Raw genomic sequence first — 18,337 nt, forward strand, 5'->3', positions numbered from 1 at the left:
AAAAAAAACAACGTACAAGTTTTATTTCAAGCCACCCCTGAGGCGATCCCCGACTGAGGGGCAGGCCGGGGGCGTACCCCCACCGCCCCCGCCCCACACGCAGCCCCGCGGCCCCGTTCCCCCGCTTCGCAGGGCGCAGGACGGCCCCTGGCGCCCCGCGGGCCCTGCCCCTCTGCGGGGAGGCCATTACCGAGGCAGGCCGCCTCACGGCCGCCCTCACGGACCGCTCCACCACCCGCCCCGGCAGCCCGCCCCAGCCCCTCGCCCCCGGCGGAGCCCGCGGACGGATACGCGGAAGGATACACAACAGCGGGACTCCTCCCGCCCGCGCGGTCCTGGAGGCCTCCGGGGCGGTTTTGCCCCCGCGCCGCCCCGCCGCCCTTCCCGCTGGGCTCCATTCGGTGCCCCGGGCCCGCCGCCCCGATACCGGAGCGCGCCGCGGTCAGTGCCGCACAGTGCCCGCTGCTCAGCGCGACCCTGGCCGCGCCGCCGCCATCGTAGCAACCGGAGACGCCGCTTCCTTCGCAACGGGGAGGGGCCGCGCCTGAGGGGCGGTGGGGGAGCGGCCGAGGGGCGGCGGCCGTTTGGCTGGCGCGGCCTTTACTAGACTTCAAAGGAGGCGCGAGGGGCAGGGCGCGTGGGCTCGGTAAGGAGCGCTGCCGCCGGGGCCTGGCTGGGCCTCGCCGGTCCCCGGCCGAGGGTGGGAGCCGGGCCTGGGGACCTCGCTCCGCCGCCGGGCACCCTCCGCGTCTGCCCGTCTCTTCAGGGACACCGCTGCCGGGCTTCGTGCCAAGGCACGGTGCTTGGCTCTCACCGAGCTTTTCATCCGTTCTGCACTTTTATAAATAACGGGGTGCTTTTTTAAAAAACAAACAAACAAAACAACACGGTATCCAAACAGACGCGTTTCTTATTAGTTTTGCAGGGCAAACGAAACACCTCCCTGAGCCCGTTTGCTGCTTGTGGGTTTGCAGAGCTCTCTGCGGATGTCTGTTAAATGTGTTTACGGTAAAGACTTGCAGCTAACAGGATAAACTTTTTTTTTTAACCACAGGCTGTAGAAATCGCAATGCAAAAAATAAAAACATATGTAAAATATGTAAAATAGTATAAAATTTTATACAAAAATATAAAAAGGATATAAAAAAAGTAGAGTTACACAAAGTAAAAAAAAAAAAGTGATTTGTTCTTAAGACTGAAAAACTTTTTTTTTCAGGCAAAGCAGGGTGTGTTGTCTTGGGTTATTGCCATGCCTCGGATGAGTTGCCAGCAGAAGGCTAAATGCCTTGGTGATTTCCTGGCGAGACATTTCTTGGCTGTTGTATTTGAGCTTAAACCAATTCTTCTCTTTTTCAGTGTGCAGCTGTTCTATGTCTTTGACTAGGAGGGTAAAAATAGCACTCCGCATTCGTAAAATACTCTTCTCCACAGAACCCCCCACATATTTGTAGCACAGCTTGTGAAGTAGGTGTTACTATTACCATTTTACAGTCAAGACCACTGATGCTCAGGTTGCCAAATGTGTTTAATCTTTATAATATCCCAGTTACCACGGCTGAGAAGATGACCCTAAAATGGAAGTCTTTCACCTCTAGTTCAGAATACCAGCCGCAAAGTCACCACCTTGTTGCCCAGTCTGAACTATTCTGTGTTGCAGGTAGAAGACTGGTTGTCACTTCACCACCATGTGCTTTTCAACCCACATAGACTTTTAAAATCCCAGTTTGTCTGATAAAATGCGGTGTTTCATTTAGGATGCAGTGGAAGGCTTTATCAGTATGGAGAACTGAGTCACCCAAACAGGACGGAAGCTGAGCTGGGAAACAACTGCAGAATTTGAGGCCATGTCACACCTAGGAAGATTCGAGTTCATGGTCAGCTCACGCTGGCAAAATTTGAGCTTCTTTAGACTTACTGCAAATTTTGATCTTACCCAGTGCAACTCGCAGCTTCACCTTAGATACCTTCTGAAATTTAGAATTAAGAACAGTCTTTATGTATTTTCCTGTCTTTCCCTTTTTTACCTTTTCTTTTTTCTTACTTCTTCACAGCCCTCCTTCAGGGTTACTAGATAATTCCTCCTGGTAAGTAACCTCACATCTTTCAGACTGTGGGACAAGAAGGTGACTAGCTGAGGACTGTGTATTTCAGAACTGTGTGATTACTCTGGGACAGCAAGCAGCCTGATCTCAAGTGGCTACAAAATGGAAGGTCCTGCTCTGGCAGCTGCTTTGAAAGAAGTTTCATAAATTTTACTGTGGGCTAGAGACTGATATTCCAGTGAAGGGTAAAGATCAGCTCTTAAATCTTTGTGAGATAGATTCTGAATTTATTGCAAATCTTATTTGAAGGCTGGAGCATAGCTATGCTGCTGCAGAAACACATTTTTCTTTCCTTCTTGTTCCAGGGGGGATTAATCTGCTAATGCCCTTTAGCTTTCCGCCAAGCTTCAGTTTAACTGTGTAGGCAACTGCACAGGAGAAGGAGTTCAGCCAAAGTTCTGACCATTTTAACCATTCCTTCCTGAAACTTGTTTCCTCTTCCTATTTCTGTTTATAGGAAGAGGAATAAAACCTGTTCATTCCCCCTTAATGTCATATATGGATCCTATGAAAATCTTTTCAGCCTTCTTACCTCCCTGAGACTGTACTATGGATCACAATCTGCATCTTTTTAAGAGAGCATCAACTAGTTAATGCTAGTAAAATTAAATTCCACTAGTTAAATTGTGGTAACTGTTATCTTGGAAAACTGTAATGTGCCATGCAGTACTTTAGAACAAATTAAAAATTTTATTTTGAGAGATATTGAGGAACCAAAGTCGTTAAAAATTTCACAGGCAGTTGAATGTGTGCCTCTCAGGAAGAGGCCAGGTAAAGGGCACTTAAAAACTTGTAGCTATTAATTTTGAAAGAAAACATTGGATTAAAAAATGGATTAAAATATGGATTTAAAGCTGTATTAACCCCCCTCTCCCAACTGCTTTCAAATCTCCTTGTAGCAAAAGGTATTTCCAGTGTATTCCAACTTCAGACAAGGCTGGAGATGAACCACAGTATCGAGACAAATTTGGAACGTAGTCTGGCTGTACCAGTGTAAGGTGATGTTGAACCGTGTATTCTGATGATCCTTTAGACTGTCTGTCCATCTCCCAGTGGTACGTTAGAAGCTGTGGTTTCATTTATTCAGCCAGATCACAAACAAATTCTCTAATGTACATGAGGAGTTGAAAATCTGTTGGACCTTTATGAACTTTCCAAATAAACTTTCCAAATAATTTGCTTTTTGGTTAAAATGTCAGATCCATTTTTTAAGGTACAAAAATAGTGGATCTGACTGTGAAAACTGTAAGTGGCTGCTATATAGCTTTAATTAAGTTTCTGTGGACTACATTTAATCTTCTTTTTCAGGACATTCTCTTGTACTCTGACATTTTTAAGGGGTAAAAATCATTGTATTTGAATGATTGTTCCACTCTCAATACTTCTGTTCCTAAGGATGGACTACCAGTGAGACCAAGAGACTGCTATTGTCCTCCTGGTAAAAAATTTTCAATGTAACACAAAGTATTATTTTAAAGTAATATTTTTGAGTTTTCTATTTAGAATTTGCTTTTAGGACATATTCTGAAATTGCCTCCACAGCCAGTTCTAGTGCACTACCACCACACCATTCTAAATGTCTTCATTTCAATAATAAAAACCTTTGTAAAAAGATGAAAACATCAATTAATACTTGTTTTTCTTTCAAGTAGCCCAGACTACTCAATACCAAATATATAGCAATGCTCAAAAATAGCATATAAGAAAATCTGTCTCAGTTTTATCACAATGAAAATATATATGTTTGATTTGTCATGTAAAGGTGATAAGCAGTAATTGCTCTTAGGATACAAGCAGTAATATATAAAATCTACTGTGCAACTGAAATGTGGTTTATTAAATCCAGACATTAGAGGAGTGATGTGTTGGCTGCTTTTTGTGCTGTAGACATTCCCGAATAGTTAGCTCAGGACTTCATAGCATACAATCCTTTCCACGGAAATTTGAAACCCGTCAAAACGTTTGTGTTTCTTCAAGTAAAAGATGAACTGCTTTGGGGTAACTTCACTGATTTGTCTTAATGTTTTTTTGTTCAGTTTAGGAGAGACTGTCATAAGTAATGTCAAGCCTTGTTCATCTAAGGTAAGATTTTCAATTACTTTGCTTAGATAAGATAATGAAAGTAACTGAATGATTTCTCAGAAAAGTGACAGATGTTTTTAAAATGTAGATTGCTTTATTCAGGATAGATATGAAAATACAGAAGAATCAGGTATTTTCAGATAGAGAAAAGAAACTACATTGAAATTGTAGGAATTCAGTATATTAGAACATTTTTGTCTTAATGTCCTTCATCACAGCTCAGTTGTTAGGCCATATTTTTAATCTCATCAGCATGACTGTAAATGCAGAGTAACTATTGTTTTTGGCAGAGTCACAATTTTTGCTTGAATTGCTGAGGTCAGATTTAATCGCCTGTTTCATGTTGCCTTTTGTTAAAAATAAATATTGATTAAAAATATTTGCTTGACAGTATTTACTTGAACATCTGGTAAGTAGCTGTGATAAAGCCCTGGAACAAACCATAGTTTCAAGTGATCTATTTATAAGTTTCAAGTGATCTATTTGTAACTCTTAAGGAATTTTTCTTCCTTTATTTTGTGCTTATTTCAAAATTAAAGAAACATATTCTTCTAGTTCTCTAGCATTTATCTCCAGATACAAAATGCAACTACATTAATAATTCAGAAACCTTTTTTTTGGTAAAATCTCCTTGTTAACAGTTTTATGTAATTTTTACTTCACTTTTTAAAAGCAAAAATCGGGAAAAAAACTGTTCAATGCTTTGCCAGTGTAGTGCCAATACCAGAAAGAGAAATCTGAAGCAGGAAAGGAGAACAATTATGTTGAAGATATATACAAGTCTAAATAAGTTTCCTTTTTCATTAAAATCTTTAAGTTTCTAAGGGTCCTATTATATTTGAAAATACAGTCTATGAACATACTACAATGTTTTGCTGAGATTATGGAATTAAAAACCAAAGACTCAAATGAACATATGTTTCTTAGTCATTTTACGATGACACATATTTCAGGAATTACTTTTAGCATTTCTCTAAGTGATGAGTCAGAGGCATTCCCTTATTTTATGTCAAATGGCACCATGGAAGAAAAAATATTAAATACGAAAATATTATTTTAAAAGAACATCAATAGGTGTAACTACTTTTACCAATGCTTTTATTGTTACTATTTCGGATAATTGGATGCCTGTGACTAGTATCCCTTTATTCTTTCCTCTATAAGAGCATTTCAAATATTTTTTTAAAGTTGGGTTTGTCTGCAAATCTGCTTGGGACTGCTTGTGTGCATAGATTAATAACTTGTGCAAGTATTCCCATGATCAGAGTCTACGTAATTAATTTAGGGACTTTCAAGAGTGAAAGTGTTCTGCTAATATGTGGTAAATCCAAAAGCCTGCTCCTTTCCAGTGCAAATAACTTTGTTAGCATTTGAGATGTCTGTTGGGTGTGGTGATTCTTAAAATGTGAGCTGCTTAAATGCAAGATTTGCAAATTCTTGCCTCCAGTTCACAGTGCTCACAGGTAGAATACTTTACCAGTAATGTTGGTGGTATTTTTTAAATTTATAGAGGTTATTCTTTACCTCTGACTCTCTCTTTCTCTTGTGAGGTATGGCTAAGCAGAAGACACCTAACAGGCCTCGGTCTCAGCTCTGTCAATTATCGCTTGATAAAGCTTTAAAAAAACAGGTTTTGAAGGAAGATCCATGGAGTAATCTACTTCACTGTGGCAGACTGAGCTATTTTGTATATGCTTTATGATCAATTTATTTCCCCCTCCATTGTTTGGTACAACAGGGCACAAGGAATGTTGGAGCTGTGGAGGAACCACTCAAGGCAGAAGAGAAAAATAAATCTGCAGATATTTCAAAACAAAAAGAACAATGCCTTGTACCATGTGATGTTCAAGCTAAAATTTTACGAGGGGAAAAACATTACATGTGCAGTATGTATTCATAAAGAAAGAATACTCTCAGCAACAAGCTATGCAATGCCATGCTATGCAATCTGCTGCTATGCTATGCTATGCTGTGCTAGTTTATTTTTTAATCTTCTTGAGCACATGTGACAGCCTTTGACTCTGCTGCCCAGGCTGAGTATTGTTCAGAAAATTTGGGGTGCCGTGTTTTGGGGGGGTGCAGCTGGTGTGACAAAGTTAGAGTATAATTATGCTAGTCTCTCTTCATAATCACTGGTGAGGACAGGCAAATCCAGTCAGCAGCTCAGCCCACCTAAGTCTGTGTTACTCTCTGAATGTTGGTAGCTCTCTCCATTAGAGAGGAAGAGTAAGGTGTTTGTCCCTCATTTAAACATCATAGTTAGGTGTGTGGGAGTTAGTTAGGTGGGAGTTAGTTAGTTAAGTGGGAGGAAATCTATACTTCAGCTTGCCTTTTATAGGTATCTATACAGGACATTCTCTATTCACTGCCTTGACAAACTATACAGCAAATGATGTGAGCCTCAGAAAAATTTGTCAAAATTCTTGTCTTTCCCATATGATTTTTAATATGTATTATTAATTACCTGACAAGTTTAATTTTCGTATTTTTGGAATTTTTGCCTATATTTAGGAAAAAAACAGGTGGATGAGTAAGTAGCAAAGTGAATGAGTAAATGTAGCGTGACAGGAAACATTATGTATTTGTCTGTTATCATTTGCATTTGTATTTCTGTGGTATCCATTAACTGGTTATCCAAGTTGCCCAAGGATAAGATGAAATTCTCCTTCAAATCTGAAGAAGAGCCATCTCTTCTTAAGATGTCTTCACTGGAACCAGTGAGGCTGAAGTTCTTAGGATCTTTGGATTTAATCTGTGGTCTCTGTACTACTTTAATTTCACTTTTAGGTACCCTAAGTTTAAACACCTTTAATATTCACTTAGATATCATAAATAAATGTGTCAATATTCCATCAAGAATATTTCTAGATTTATGATAACAAAGTGGATGAATATATTTCTTTTAAAGGAAATTTGCAGAACTCTCTTGTTGAATATGCAAGAAGTACAAAAAAACTGGTAAGAAACATGATGGATGATCAACAGTCTTCTTTGGATTACCTTTCTAATCAGGTACTTTTTTCTTCCTCATACAGATTTTATTTATTATTTAGCACTACGGGTATTGTCTAACTGAGGAAAATTAAGCATTTATATTGTCATTAAACCCGTAGAATTACAGTCTCTGTCACCATTCCTTGTACCTTGGGTAAGGTGCGAGTTCCATTTCTACGAGGAATGACTGGCACCACCTGGTCCATAACTCAGTGGCATACATGGCAGTGGGGCAAGTGACGGACCACTCCTCCACATTGCTTCCTATCTTCAGTCCTGTCATATTTGTGTAGATTACGTATTATATTATCATTAACTCTGATGGTAGTTTACAAACACTGTACACTCACTCAGTACAGGTAAAAAGCCTTAAAATTGGACCAATTCACATAACAAAAGTATGAATCACTAACACATCACAAAAATTAACTTCAGATTATATTCACTAGGAGTCCAAAAGAACAACTTTAGAATGTAAAAGTCCTCATTGCAACCTATCTAAAGATCTTTTATTTGAATTTGCAGGTAAATGAACTCATGAACAGACTTCTTCTTTTGAATGCAGAAGTTTTGCGAAAGCATTTGGATCCACTTCCTTACAAAGCAGTTCAATCTCATGGTAAGTATTTTTCTCATTTAGTCTTGACCTCTTCCCTTTTTATCTTTGTATTTTGACAAAGAACTAAGTAAAGCAAAGGTAAGCAATTATAACATTTACAGTATTTATTCTGTGTTACTATGCACATATAAACTCTGGAAAATTTGTGAACTGTTTAAGAGTGTCATCACAAATACTGCTTTAAATCATTTGCAACTGATAATTCTGGGCATCCTGTTCATAAGCGGTCTGATGTTGCTAAATGGCACTTTCTTTTGTAATGAAATAAAGTGTTCTCAGCATTTGCAATATCCTTCTTCAAATGAGATTGAAGTCACTTGAACACTGGACAGTTAATCTTTGTAGTGTCCATCCCAACTAAAGGAAACTACCTCTAAGCAGTCTTTAGTGGCCATAGAAACTGCTTGCTTGAGTGTGTTTAACGCAAACCTGGCTTAACACTTAGAAGCAAAGGGGTTTTAATGTATACATTATGATATAAATGCTTTTACAAGTATAAATACAAATATTTGCAGGAAAAAGACATCCTTCCCCAGATAATGTCTTTTTACTTAGTACAAGTGTTACCCAAATAAAGTCTGTAAAATAAGACCCAGATACATAATTTTTAATTTCTGTATCATACCAGTTAAGATCAGAGAGAACTTTCTCTATACAATATAATTTATGCTTCTTTGTGAGCTCAATGGGGTTCAGAGAATTTTCATTTATAAGGTAAATTCATGACAAAACATGATTTTGAAGCCTGCATGACAAGAAAATGCTATTTAAGATCATTCATATGTTGCCAAGAAAAGTAATATTCTGTGCTTAAGCTGTATTTGGTTTTTTTAACATATTTTGCTAATGAACTTCATCAAATACTTTGTTCTCTAGGGTTGGATTGCACTGATATTAAAGATACTGTTGGTTCAGTTTCAAAAACTCCAACTGGTCTGTACATTATCCATCCAGAAGGATCAAATTATCCTTTTGAGGTAATAAATTTATCTCTCAGAATAGTCACAATTTGCTTGAAAATATGCACTTAGAATATATTTAATAGATTTAAAGTGTTTTCCTTGACAATTTCTCAACAGATGAGTAAGAAATGTATTAAAACATCCAACTGTGTCTGCCATTACTATAATTTTGACGAGTTTCTCATTTTCTACAAAGAAATTTAATCTCTGTCATAAGATCCCGTCATCAGTTTTCATATACAGTGAAAATGTACCAAAGAGGAAAACCCAAGATATTTTCCAGCACCCCTTTTGGACATTGAGAAGTGCTGTTCTTTTCTATTTTAGAAATGGAAAACTGAGGAGCCAAATTTGGCTCCTGAAATGTGACCTTTGGCTTTTTGAATTATTCTACTGGATCACAGAATCACAGAATCACAGAATCGTATAGGTTGGAAAAGACCTTTAAGATCATTGAGTCCAACCGTTAACCTAACACTACCAAGACCACCACTATATAATGTCCCTAAGCAAATGACTGTATACCATTGTCTTCTCTTGAGAGGTGACTTCACTGATGTCTATAGCTTGGACCATGATATTGTATAGGCATCTAAATATAGGTGCAGACGTACATTAGTTTGAGGAGTAGGTGCTTAGCTCTTGTCTAAGCATCATTACAACTCAGTCTTGAGGCAGCAAGGCATCTAAACTTTTAGTCTTCATATCCAGTTTTCAGTATATACATTCTTAAGACAAAGAAAAAAGGATGAAATTCAGCATGAACTGCAGTAGTCATGCTTCCTATCACCACCTGCATTTTCTGTAATTGCTCAGAGTTAGAGTGCTCATCTAGAAGAGAGTTTTGGGTTAATTTCCTCAGGCTTAGGACATTCAGACCCATGCAAACACAAGGAATACTTTGTTTTGTCTGTTTATTTCTATTTCAGGCTGTTCTACTTAGGGAAGTCCTTATGCATAGTGGAAAGACAGATATGGCACTTTCAAACCTTTAATTTTGCAGTACATGCTGGGGTCATTAGTTTTTGGAGAAAAACTGTGGAGTTTAAGCCAGCTAATAAATAGCAAAATTTAATATCTAACTTTATAGTCTTCCTTTATATATAACAAAGGAAGGATGAATCCCTTTATCTCTAGCCAATTGGAACCCTACAAAATGCTACAAAAAAGAGCTCAAACTGGTTATGAAAAAGCTTCAGAAGTATGATGGGATCTCAAAAGAAAAAATGAACTTGATTCTGCAGACCCCTGATAGAAAAACCTGTCATTCTCTCTATACAATGCAGTGAGCTCAGGGAAAAGATCTGTAACTCATCGGCAAGTTTCTTCCACGTAGAAGAAAGGAAAAGACAGGCAGAAGTGTTCACAGAAAAACCATATTTATAGTATGAAGAAAATGCTGTCTGCCTCACCCCAGAATGAACCATAGCACAAAATGCATCTGTTTCAGAATTTCTTCTGGATTGAGGGGGATTCCATTGAGGAAATATTCATACCTCACCCAAATTACTTTTCCTGAGAGATGGTATGACTACTCTATGTGAGAAAAGTGATTTCTCAGTTCCCTTATAGCTTTTGGCAAATAAATCTGAAATGATAAAGTTCCTTTCACTTCAAAAGTATTTTTGACACTTTTCCACATTTAAACTTACTGCCAGAATCTGAGAATCAGTTATATGAGTGGAAAGGTTCCTTAAGGAGAACAAGAAACAAAAGGAAAAATCATAATAATTTGATTAAAAGCACAAGGTAACAATAAATAATGAGAAGAAATATCTGCACTCATGAAATGAGTGTCTCATTTCTTGTCTGGTAGATGTTACACAGAACTGAAAAGATAGTGCCAAAACGTTCTCAGAGAAAAATATCTAAAATATATGTGTTTCATAAGGAACGTTATTTTAAGGAAGACTGTTTAATGCAAATTATTAGATGTGTTGAAGCATAAAAAGGGTACAAGAGAAATGATAGATGAAGAAAAATATCAAGACATTGAAACATAAACAAGAAATTGTAATGCATTTTAAGGGGCTAATAGCCAAGAGTTCTGGAATTTCTGCAGACTAGCAAAATAAGAAAAATACCAAGAGGCAGAAAACCATAGTAAGAAACTAAAAAACAGAAAACAAAGCCAGCATGAAACAATTTATTTCAATGAGGACCTTTTTAGCAATAGCTGTCCTTTAAATGTAACTGAAACAAAACCAAAATGTCTTTAGAAACATTTGCAGAAAGACACCAGATAAATGAAGAAAACTATTTAGACAACTTGATCCTGTTCTCATGTTTTCATGTTTGAAACCTCATGTTTTCAAAAGTGAATATAGATTTTGGTGCTTAACTTGGGCTAATTGAAACCTGAATTCCAGGAGCTCTATGAATATCCAGTTTCAGTGGTAGTGGCAGGTTCTCATCATCTCAGAAAATTAGTCCCAAATGGGCTTTTGTCTGAGTGTTCAAACATGAGGCAATTAAAACCAATTTAACTTCTGCAAAATTGAATCATGATGACTTTCTGATACATTTTTCAGTGAGTAAATTTAGATCAATGGTATTTCTAAGGTGGGTCAGACAAACTAAACGGTTGTTTGGAATATACCTCTTATACACACTAAAGCTGGAAAGGGAAGAAATATTTAGTAGAAGCATCCTCCTCCTCATTTAATTTAAATTGTACCTGGCACAGTTATGCCCCTCATACCTTGCACGAGATGAGACATAGAACAAGCTGTAAAGTGGATTAAGTATTTTAAGGCTTTAAGAAAGAAAATTGCATCATTGCCAGCATATAAAGGATTAAGAAACTACACACCAATGACTGTTTTTTGTTTATCTATCTCATATTTTTACTTAGCCAGTGTATGTTTTGGTGCCATATCTAATTGGCTGATGACCTTTCATGTAGAACCAAATCTGCTCCTTCTGAGAATTATCAACACTCCCACTGATTTATATTGGACTGAAGATTGATGTTGTGACCAAGTGGGCTCCTCTTTGTATTTCTGAGTCACAGTGAGAAGAGTAGCCAAGCATGTAATCATCTTCTCAAGACAGTGGATGAGGCAATGGGATTATTTTTAATGAGTTTTAGGTATTTGCATCTAAATATTCATTTTGGAATCTTCTGTATTTCTTTTTATTCCAGTTCCACCCTTCTTGGGTGACTGAAATAAGCATGTGATTCCACAGGGAATAAAGCCCATAATTTTCTTTCATGCACATGACCCTTACTAGGGTTCATTCAGTATTTGTGTTGCAAGGAGTGCTCAAAGCATCCAATGGCATTGACTTACTTGAAGATCCGAGATTCCCCAGGTTGTATTAGATCACACTGCAGCTCTGTCCTATTGCTTTCTTCTCGTTCATAGTGAAGATGTTGTTAAGTTGCAGAGGTTCTGAATATGATGTTGATGTGTTCCTGCCAAGGAACAAGTCTTTGGTTTCATGAAAAATATCTGGCTGGTACAGGCAATGGGGGTGCAACATATAAAGTTCAGACTGCCACAATTTTTTTGAGGGTTAAACTGACTTCCGCCTAGACTCTACTTTTAGCAACTGGCTAAGATTGCAAATCTGTCTTTTCTGAAACATGTTTCATTCTGTACATTCCCTGTAACATGAACAAAAAATTCCTACTTTACTCCATCACTTGTGCGTCTGCTTACCGTTACAATTTACTGATAGCCAACATTAAATTCTGAACTTACTTTTGTTATCACAAGTAGCTTAATGGCTCCATAGCTATAAGCATTTTCCAGGTTAATTCTCGTGGTATTAGTCACATTGGGAGATAGAAATAAGCCTGTTTTTAAACACTAAAACATAGTATCCCCTAGAACTCCTTTGAACAGCTTAGGTGGTGCACTGTCTAAATGTGCAATATGCACCTTTCTACATTAGGATGTCCAGACTTTCTAATCCCTGTTAGAACTGGTCAAGCTCTGGTACTGGGGACATACTTGAAAAATACCCAGAGTGACCTGGATACATTCCACTTAACTTTAGGCACTTACCTGAAATCCCTAGAGAGCAGCCAAGGATCTTGGGGCCCTTTCTGTAGACCGTGGAGGTGACTGACATCTGCAGAGGGTGATTTAGATCTTGGTTTCCCAGAGCCATGCTATGAATGCACATTTCTCTGTATAAGGGGGATTACAGGGGAGACAAGGGCAATAAGATGCCTAACTTAGGGAACTCAATTACATGTCTAAGGTTAAATGGGCTGAGGAGAAAATGTGCCACATAATGTGATATTCCATAGTAGAGCAGAGGGCAGCTGGACCACTGCCATTTGACATGCCGTTGGGCACAAATTTTAGCGAAGACTCACAAAGACTCATAAATTTGAGAGTTGATCTTATGTATTCAGTGGGACTGCTCAGTTGCAGGCTGTTAAATGTTCACATTGGGACTTCCCTGGATTGGGGCCCCTTCTGATGTAGAGTTTTCTGCTGCTCCAGCATAAATTATTATGTACTGGGTTATTGCTATAACTTTTTCCATTTCCTCACCTTTATTAAGGGCTTTACATTTCCCAGGCATCACAAACACAGTGTTTCTGGGGAAGAAGGTATGATGGTGAGGGAGAACACATTGAAGCATCTATTTTGCTTTGAAGTTGTGTCTATTTTGCTTTGCTGAAATAAAGGTATATTCAGTGTTAGTGCCTGTATCTGTAATATTTTGCATGATTAATACATGACATTGCATATTGCTTCCACTTCATGCTATTATTAATACAGACTAACATTTATCAAAGCTTATTTATTATATCTGATACGAGCAGACATTTGCACACAACAGTTTCTACTGGTTGAGGAAATATCCAAATCAAGCAGTCCAACAAGAACATATAAGAAAATACTGCAGCTTCATTTTTTATTTTCTTTGAGCTTTTTGTTAAGATATTTGAAAGGTATGTTGCTTAGCAAAACTCTGAATAGTACACCTTTATCTAACTAAAATGTTTTCTTCATAACAGCTGCTTCAAGAATGCTTAATCCTATCTATGTGTATTTTAGGTTTTGTGTGACATGGATTTTCAAGGAGGTGGATGGACTGTGGTTCAGAAAAGAACTGATGGAATCATTCCATTTCAGAGAACATGGTCTGAATACCTGGATGGATTTGGTGACCTTTCTGGTATTAATTTTAAATACTCTAAAGCGCTTTGGACCCAACATTTCTACTGTCTTTATGTGAGCTACATTCCACTAAATTGTGTGGGATTTTTAGTAGTATAAAGTTCTTGTTTCTTAAAAGTCTTATTTATACTTAAGAGGTTTTTTTCATCAAATCTATTGTGTGATCTTCTCCTATTGTGTGATCTTCTCAATAATGACTATCACCCTACTAGAGTCTTTAGCCATTGCCCATACTCAGTCTCACACGAGGTGTTTAAAATGTTGCGATATTTTCTTCCTGAAATATGCATAAATTGTATTTCCCCTTTTTTCAGATTTAAAAAAAAGCCTTAGTTGGTTTTAATCACATTTGCGAAATATTTCCTTAAAGCAGAGAAAAAATTGGTAATATTTCACCACAGGGCATGCGAAGTTAGAAACAGAATGCAAATATTTCAGTAGCTAATACCAACACAACTGTGATGTTACTTTTTTACTGCCACCTTTCATCCAGCAAGTCTAAAACCAGTTGCTTTTTCAGGAGTTTATCTGGGATTGCAATGGAAGGACACAACTTTTCAACTACACAAGAAAGCACAGCTCATATGGAGCAACCTTTCACGGAAAAAAGTGTGATTTACAGAGGCAGCAAATCTCGAGAATAGGGTTTGAGTTTTGTTGCATTTCATAGAATGCTAACATTTATCATTTCTCAGTATTGCCCTTAGGAACGCTACTGAATTCTATTTAATCAAGTGGATCTTTAACACATCCAGTTTTTGTGGTCTTCTAACATATATTGAAGATGAACACTTGAAAGTTATAATGTGGACAATTTTCTAAAAATGTCACAGAGAAAAAAGATGATGCGCACATGGGAATTTTTTCCATGGATTTCCCAATGAAGCAGGAAGATTATTCTGTACCTTCATTAGTCTTTCAAAGACATCAGGCAACTTTTATTACACTTGGTTCAGGAAGGAAACTACAAAAACTAGACGAATCCATTTTTTCTTTTACACTTTCTGTTTCTAGAAGTTTTATTGACTATATATTTCTGTTTTAGGGGAATTTTGGCTTGGACTGAGGAAGATTTTTCACATAGTAAATCAAAAAGCCACTAGTTTCAGTCTTTATGTGGATTTGGAATCAGAAAATGACAAGCATGCCTATGCATCATATGATGGATTTTGGATAGAGGATGAAGCATGTTCTTTTAAGATCCATTTGGGGCGTTATTCAGGAAATGCTGGTAAGAACCTCCTTCTCTAAGGTATTCAAAGATAGGTGCTCCGTTTCTTAATGTGAAAAATGCATTCAAAAGAGTAATAATTAATTAAGATAATTTTAAAAGTGTTTATTTCTAATCTGTTTTTCTCTATTTGGTGCATAATGAACACTTATGCAGATAAATGGTTAATGATGTAGTGATTGGTTATGGCAACATCAATCTTTACATAGTAAGAAATCATTTTTTTCTATTGCTTCAAGGTCTTTAATGGAATAATTGAATAAACAGTCCTTTAATAAAGAAAACGAATAAAGAAAATAAAGGAACTTTAATGGATTCAAGTCCACAGAATATATATATAATACATAAGGGATTTTGTGTGTGTTTGTGTATATCTATCTAATTCCAGTTCTTTATATGTCAATTATCTCATCCCAGATTTGCTGATGTTAGTGGAAGTCTTCCTGCTGTTGTTGCTTTGGTTAGTTCAGATGTGCCCAGACAGTGGCATACAAAGGACAGAGAAAGAAACCGACTGGAACAAATTAGGCCTACACTATATAACAGTTACTGGCTGATATATAGACACAAACTAATTTACAATTCCAGACCTCCCTTAATATCATAGCTATGCCAAATGTGCAAAGATTTGTGTTAAGTATTGCATCATGTCTTTTTTCTAATTTTTTTTTTTGTCTCCTGTTTACTAATATGCAAGAATGTTCCTTATTACCAGTGTAATAGTTATTCTCTAACTGTGTCGGTGCTTTAGTCTACCTGTATTTGTAAGAAACATTATTTCTTTAGTAAGACAACAGAACCAGTAATCACTGACCTTTGTGTTTTAACAATTCCATTTTATCTCATGACTCACTCTGGAGCTTTGGGCACATCACTGGAAAATTTGAAGTTAACAGCCCTTTTTGTTTCTTTTATCTTTTTTTCCACTGTCTTTGAGGACAGAAGCCTTTACCTTCATAGGTGGTGTGCGTCACTAAAAGCAACAACAATATAAAGACGTTTCATCGAATTTCAACTTCTTCCATACTTCTCAGTATTTTATACTTTTTCTTTCCTATGTCTTTAACACATTGCCAGCTCATTATTTGGTGCTCTTGAACTGCTTTTGAAGAAATCTATTTTTCTAATAAATTCAGAGGAAAAGTTTGCGAGGTATGCAACAAGTAAGAAATGTTATGTTTCTCCATAAATAACTCTTTTACCCTTCTGTTTTATCTGTTGTACTTAGGTGATGCATTTAGAGGATATAGAAAAGAAGATAACCAGAATTCAATGCCTTTCAGCACATTTGATGTTGATAATGATGGATGCAGGCCAATGTGCACTATTAAAGAACAGCCTGTAAAAAGCTGCAGTAACTTCAGTGATAACACTGGATGGTGGTTCAACCAGTGTGGCCTTGCAAATCTTAATGGTGTTCATCGCTACACAGGTAGATTTCTTGCAACTGGGATTCACTGGGATACATGGACAATGAGCAATAAACCAGTCAAAATTAAATCAGTGTCAATGAAAATTCGGAGAACCTATAATCCATATTTCGATTAACCTATGAAAATAGAAATATATCTCTTCTTGCAATTATGTGGGATAATGTATCACTGCATTGTAAATACCTTTCATTTTCACTTGAACAGTTCAGTCTTAAAACTTTATTAGATATTTCCATAATACAGTTACTCATTTTTATTATAAAATATCAGCATTTGTAGTCTTCCTGAGTGAGTAAGAAGGTCCTAAGAAGAATAGGGTTTTCAGTAAACGGATGAAGCTTAGTGTTTTCCAGCTTTTATTCAACTGCCTCTTACACAATCTCAGAGCCAGTGGAAAAATTATAAAAAGGAGTGTAATGCTGACTTTTGAATGTGTTTTTTCTATGCTCTCTGCATATCTGAATTGCCAAGAAGTTTCAGCAAATTTTCTTTTAAAAAGCCATACACCTGCCATTTCCATCATTATATTGGAAACATACCTTTTCTTCACCTTAGGTTAATTTTCCAGAATCAGCTCTTCTTTCTATATTCCTTATCAGGCAAGATAACAATGATTTATTTCAACACATATGTAAGGTTCTCTATACTCTCAGGGCCCAATTTTTATACAAGTAAGGTAGATACTGACATACAAGAACTATGGTCTGTTTTGTATTTAATTTTCACAGCCAATGTGTTTCATAATCAGATTTTTACTCTACCATTGTCTATTTCACAATTCACTACAAATGAACACTTTTTTTCAAAGAAAAGATATAACATTTCATATAACCTTTGGAGTTTCAATTTTGAGATATATGGGCCTGATCGTATGTTTTTCATTCTTACTGGCATTCACTTTATGAACGATCACGTGGTAATGAACAAAACCAATTTGAGTTGTATTAAGCACATTTTAAATTAAGTAGTGTGAATTGTTTGAATTTCTGTTAGTAAAACCAGAATAATATCAATAAAAATGTGAATATTGTCAGTACAGCAGTGTTTCTGGAACCTGGCATCTATTCTGTAGCAACTAGGCATGGTATTTCTCATCTTTGCTTCAGTTTCAGTAGATCAGGTCTGTAGTAACATGTTGAATGAAATCAGTTAAAAACTCTATGGGTTTCTTCTTTGCTGTCTTGCACTTTGACCAAACATTAAAACAGTGGGCAGAAACCATCATCAGTTCAAACCCACCATGTTTTAGAACTTCTTTCCAAACATATATGTAGCTATTGGAGGAAATGAGGCTGTGATAGGGTATGTATACTGTTACAAGGTTAAGGGAGAGAAAAATTTCCTCTTTTCTTCTATGCTTGACTAGTCCTTAACAATTGGAGGTGAAAAGTTGCTAAAAGCAGGTTTCTCTCTGCTAGAGAGCTATCACAGGCCCTGCAGAGGGATTGTGAGAGAGTGGGTAGCTCATGCTCTTGGGAGAGACGGAATACTCTGAGCGCAGAGGGGTTTGTTTCCAGACCTGTAATATCATTTAATGATTTTATTATTTGGAATTAGAGGTGGAGAGATAGTATGAACACCCTCTTTAGCCGCCCCCCTCCCGGCATGTTAGGCACACAATCCCTTTCCAACAGCAACATGGACCCAGCAGACCTGTAAAGGTAGATACTAAAATGAAAGAGCTTCTGCACTAAGATTAACAAGCATTAGAGCAGTATGTGATTGTTTAAAGAGTATTAATTCTGGCTGCAAGCCTGGATGTTGTCACTG

At 37.3% G+C, this 18,337-nt stretch overlaps 2 protein-coding genes across 4 annotated transcripts in view; one reads left to right on the plus strand and one right to left on the minus strand.

The window, feature by feature from the left end:
• CEP126 (centrosomal protein 126) overlaps window positions 1-555 on the minus strand; it is a 43,915-nt gene extending 43,360 nt beyond the window's left edge. For 2 of the 3 annotated variants that reach the window (XM_075491037.1, XM_075491040.1), the window contains exon 1: window positions 292-555. In XM_075491037.1, coding sequence (XP_075347152.1) covers window positions 292-398 — 107 coding nt within the window. In that variant the 5' untranslated portion in view covers window positions 399-555. The remainder of the gene's footprint in view (window positions 1-291) is intronic. The other variant, XM_075491039.1, reaches the window with a different exon arrangement.
• Window positions 556-3,958: 3,403 nt separating this feature from the next.
• Window positions 3,959-18,079, plus strand: ANGPTL5 (angiopoietin like 5). Its single transcript, XM_075491042.1, has 8 exons — window positions 3,959-4,184; window positions 5,923-6,070; window positions 7,093-7,196; window positions 7,704-7,797; window positions 8,674-8,774; window positions 13,781-13,901; window positions 14,949-15,134; window positions 16,363-18,079. The coding sequence occupies exons 1-8, from the start codon at window positions 4,086-4,088 to the stop codon at window positions 16,680-16,682; spliced, it is 1,173 nt and encodes a 390-aa protein (XP_075347157.1). The 5' UTR covers window positions 3,959-4,085; the 3' UTR covers window positions 16,683-18,079.
• The last annotated feature ends 258 nt before the right edge of the window (window positions 18,080-18,337 follow it).

This window comes from Mycteria americana, chromosome 1 (assembly GCF_035582795.1).
Source record: "Mycteria americana isolate JAX WOST 10 ecotype Jacksonville Zoo and Gardens chromosome 1, USCA_MyAme_1.0, whole genome shotgun sequence".
In the NCBI taxonomy this organism is placed as follows: Eukaryota; Metazoa; Chordata; class Aves; order Ciconiiformes; family Ciconiidae; genus Mycteria; species Mycteria americana.

Coding starts and splice junctions, on each gene's coding strand:
- ANGPTL5 (XM_075491042.1), top strand. CDS start 4,086: ATGAACTGCTTTGGGGTAACTTCACTGATTTGTCTTAATGTTTTTTTG. Junction 7,798..8,673: donor CAAAGCAGTTCAATCTCATG/GTAAGTATTTTT, acceptor TTTGTTCTCTAG/GGTTGGATTGCACTGATATT. Junction 15,135..16,362: donor GCGTTATTCAGGAAATGCTG/GTAAGAACCTCC, acceptor TGTTGTACTTAG/GTGATGCATTTAGAGGATAT.